General features: G+C 42.3%; 1 protein-coding gene across 2 annotated transcripts; it reads right to left on the bottom strand.

Moving 5' to 3' along the window:
- Positions 1-749: 749 nt before the first annotated feature.
- Positions 750-3466, bottom strand: mibp2 (muscle-specific beta 1 integrin binding protein 2). Of its 2 annotated transcripts, XM_052063680.1 has the most exons (8): positions 3185-3466; positions 2586-2676; positions 2354-2399; positions 2010-2193; positions 1852-1923; positions 1287-1393; positions 1092-1191; positions 750-1014 (listed from the first exon to the last, which is right to left on the bottom strand). In XM_052063680.1, exons 1-7 carry the CDS (start codon positions 3208-3210, stop codon positions 1106-1108), a joined length of 612 nt encoding a protein of 203 aa, XP_051919640.1. In that variant the 5' UTR covers positions 3211-3466; the 3' UTR covers positions 750-1014; positions 1092-1105. The 2 variants fall into 2 exon arrangements, with proteins under 2 accessions (XP_051919640.1, XP_051919641.1); XM_052063681.1 differs by lacking the exons at positions 2354-2399; positions 3185-3466.
- Between the last annotated feature and the right edge of the window lie 501 nt (positions 3467-3967).

The following is a 3967-nucleotide window of genomic DNA, read 5'->3' as shown; positions in this document are numbered from 1 at the left end:
TCTGCTATAACAGATAAGCCTCCACACAGACTCTAATCAATCAATGATGTTGCAATCTACGAGGTACTCCCTGCCCCCACACTCCCCCCAAAAAATTGATATATATTTGTATGACATCAAAGTGATGGTCTGTCGTTGAGACGATGCTTCTTCACTATAAGAATTTGCACAGCTTCATCACCCCATTTCCACCCATTGTAATTTCCCTGCCAAAGCTGTGTATATTGTAACTGGGATTTATCATTCATAAACAACCTGCTCTGGATACAAATGAAGACAGACCGGACCATTTTTTTTGACACTTTTAGTTTCTGCATATAAAAGACAAGATTGAACAGTAATGTTTTTCCATTAGTTGCCAAACCGTTTAGCAATGTCAGGTGCATTTTATTGTCACTAATGTGACAGGTTAACCCCTAAGGGGGAAGCACCATGTCTACTTTCTCCAACTTGCCATTTCAGACGTCATCCTTGTGCAACTGGCATCATCGTGGCGTATTTGGTACTTATTCTGAGAAACCTGGGGACACTGTCTAAATACAGATAAGACACTCACTTCTAATTGGAAGTGAAGAGGGAGGGGCTCAAACTCGTGACGCCACTTATCACTTGCACCAAGAGCAGCGTGGCCACCGATAGTGGGCATCACATGCTCAAGAGTGGTACATAATGGGTAGAATTTTGAGAATGTCTTATGAGATAGTGTCATTTGCATTGACAAGTAACTTTCCACTCATCACAACACAAAGTTGGCTTGAGGATTTTATTGACGTATGCATCCATCCTCTGAATATATTCATCCACTCTCTGGAGTGTAGGCCGTACAAAGCAATAAATACGCATGATATAAAATCATGCCAGCATTTGATGCCGCCAGTTACATATTTGTACAATTTTTTGAAGTTTAGAAATAACAGCAGTCAGCTACATAAGCTGCCAGGTAGAAACTTAGGGCGAGCTGGACTTCAAGCAGGCTGGGTTGAATTCGTGCTCCATTTTAGCTGATCAAGTGACCTGAAGTGCAGAAAAAGAATGCAAATATTGACTTCCAGAAAAACATTGACATAAAGATAGGCAGTCGTTGACGATACCTTTGTTATTATTTTTAAAGAGAATGTTGGATATTATTCAGGATGGTCCCGTAGACAAAGTTGAACAGTTGTTCCTTTGACTTGGTTCCATCTAGCTGCACTGCAGTGACAAACAAAAAATATGCGCCATTTTATTATTTTTTTTCTTTTAACAAATAAATTCAGTTTAAGAGTGACATGAGTGTGAACACTTACAAACATCAACGCCTGTCCTCTCCATGATGTTCTTGTGTTTCAAGTACATGGGCCAGACATGGCCGTCAAAGAGGCCGGGGGGGTCTGGCACCGTGTAGTTCCTTGAGCTGCAGTAAAACAAAACAAACAAAGTATATGTAGGGAAACAAGAAAATGCAATTTCTGTGGAGACATGTTGATGCTGAAAGCGTAACTGAAATGATGTAAAATTGCTTCACTTGTTGAAATTGAGGCTCGGAGACTTTAATTTTGAGTGGTTTGAAATCATTGAAGAAATAAGGAAGGAATTTGGGAGTGGCAATAGTGGTGTCCTGTCTGAGATGAACATTTTGAAGTAAAGTTTGAATCTCTACAAATGTGGAAGGGAGATATAAAGATGTAACTATAGTATGTAAAACATATTTCCATTTCAACTTCTTCCAACATATCCAATTTAGCTGAACATTCTGAAATGGTTTGAATTGGCAGGAAGAGGTCAATATATCTTCATTGTGGAGCCTTACATTTGAAAATTAGGGAATAGGGCCTAACTGACTGACTGGCTTGGATGCGTTCGGACACTTACCACCTCCTCTTTTTGCATTCTTCATAGGGGATGGAAATAAAGAACCGCTGGTTCAGCACGTCGATCAAAGGTCTGCAAAAGAACAAGTCAAATGATTGTCTCTTTCCCCCCAGCAGACGTAACAGGTAAGGAAATGTCATGGAGGAATGCGTCCTTACTGGTAAGTGTAAAGCAGGAAGCCCTCCACAATGAGGATGTGAGTCTCCTCTTTCTGGTCGGACTTGGGAAGAATCTCCGTATCCAGGGTGTTATTGACGCCGTGAGACTTCTCAAACTTCACCGGGTTCTCCAGCCATGCGTAGATGGTACTCATCATGGCGTCCATGTCCAGAGCAGTAATGACTGCAGACAAGATAGGAAAGTCGGAAGGCGAGAGAGAAAGAGGAAGGGGTGGGGGGGGGGGGCAATGCAGCTATGAGAACCTGACATTTATACAAGCAACAAAGCATGCATGTTACAAATGAGAAGACACACAGATCCTTCCATATAAACACAGGCTTACCATCATACTGCTTAAAGCCATCTTCAACTGCAATCTGATCTTGGGGCTGAAACATATCAATAAGATGTACCAAGGTACATACACTAATGCTCCATGCTAGATGGAAGGCTCTAGAATTGGGATTCATTGGCATTACTAGTAATGATATGGTAATAGCCAACCAACCCACCCTAGTAATCCTGATCTTAAGGCCTAACATTTGAAGAAGAAGAAAAACAATTTGGATGCTCACTTTGAAGAAGTCATCCTGGTGTACGACACAGCAGTTGGGAAGGTTCTTGATCAGCCGGTTGGTGAGGGTGGTTTTCCCCCCATTTGTTACGCTGAAATGAGTACAAATAAATGAACAAAGAATCAATAAATACAATATTTTTTGAGGAATTATTAACATGAAAACTATTACACTCTGACAGTAATGCCCTCTATTATACAAATATGAACTATGTTCATCATTACGCTCATTCTCGTTTAAAAAATAGACACAGGATGAGCAACATTTCGCACTCACTATAGTCAATTTAAACAGCATGAATCCTTATTTTCAGTTTCATCTGACTTTGCTGAGCACTATTAGCATTAGCTCGACGTCAGAACGTATAACCAAGGCTCGTTGGCACGCGGGGCCATCACTTCAAACCCGGAAAAGCCCTGTCAAGATAAATGTAATCAAACATGTACACTGAATGAGCAGCGCTTGATCCAGAAGACACGCGAAAAGCGCACATGTCACGACCGCTCCTCCACGTGTCACGGCCTCTTTAATGCCTAGCAGCTCGGCCTACGGCAGCTAGCTTAGCAAACCGCCCCGCTTCATTCATTTGTGTTACTCACCCTCCAATGCCGATGATGTACTTCATGATTTCCGCTGGTGGTTTGCAGGTGGTAAAAAAAGCGTCGCGAAGTCAAAAACGCCAAAAGACAGGTGATATATGATCGGACGGAAGAAAGCTTAAAAAGAGAAGGTTACAGGAAACGTCAACTACTCGACTCATCCATGGTACGTGATTTTTGAGTGTGTAAGGTCAGCGAGATGTCGCGCGTACGCGGTCTTCCACCGAGAGAGGATAGTGAGCTCTTGACACTTCCACACATACGCCACAGAGCCACGCGATTGGCTATTTAAACACTTGCTCCGGCGTGACCGAATGGAGCGCGGCCAATCAGAGGCTACCACCAACCGCAGACCCCCTCCTTCTCTAACCCCGCCTTCATTCACTCGTGTGTTGGTGAAAACCTCGAGTACCAGAAAAAGACTCCGACATTGAAAGCACTAAATGTCATTATTTGAACTCCTCACGGTTAACAACTACATGATAACCAATGCGTTTATTACATTTCGCCCCTTTGTTTGTGTCTTTCCTGGTTAATTTCTCCTGGTACACATTTACTATCCAGCTTGACTTCCTTGTCCTAGTAAGCTAGTTGACCTTATTCATAAGACATTTCAGCACACTCGTAGAACGACTGTGTCTGACTAGAAACGTGTTTCCCCACCATTTTATGGCATTTAAGACAACTATGGTATACAGGCAAAATTGCGCACTTAGATTGTTCTGTGCAGAGCGAGTGGTTGGACATCACAGATATTCAATAAATGCTCTAACAACTTTCCAT

The sequence above is a fragment of the Hippocampus zosterae genome, chromosome 4 (genome assembly GCF_025434085.1).
Source record: "Hippocampus zosterae strain Florida chromosome 4, ASM2543408v3, whole genome shotgun sequence".
In the NCBI taxonomy this organism is placed as follows: domain Eukaryota; kingdom Metazoa; phylum Chordata; class Actinopteri; order Syngnathiformes; family Syngnathidae; genus Hippocampus; species Hippocampus zosterae.
The sequence above is the reverse complement of the archived record's forward strand: the minus strand, read 5'-3'. Positions and strand labels throughout refer to the sequence as shown.

Bases quoted from the DNA above. Each gene is read 5' to 3' on its own strand.
- mibp2 (XM_052063680.1), bottom strand. From the start codon at position 3,210: ATGAAGTACATCATCGGCATTGGAGG. The intron at 2,400-2,585 runs GTGAGCATCCAA...GATATGTTTCAG, and splicing joins ACCAGGATGACTTCTTCAAA to CCCCAAGATCAGATTGCAGT. The intron at 1,924-2,009 runs GTAAGGACGCAT...GTTCTTTTGCAG, and splicing joins TTCCTGCTTTACACTTACCA to ACCTTTGATCGACGTGCTGA.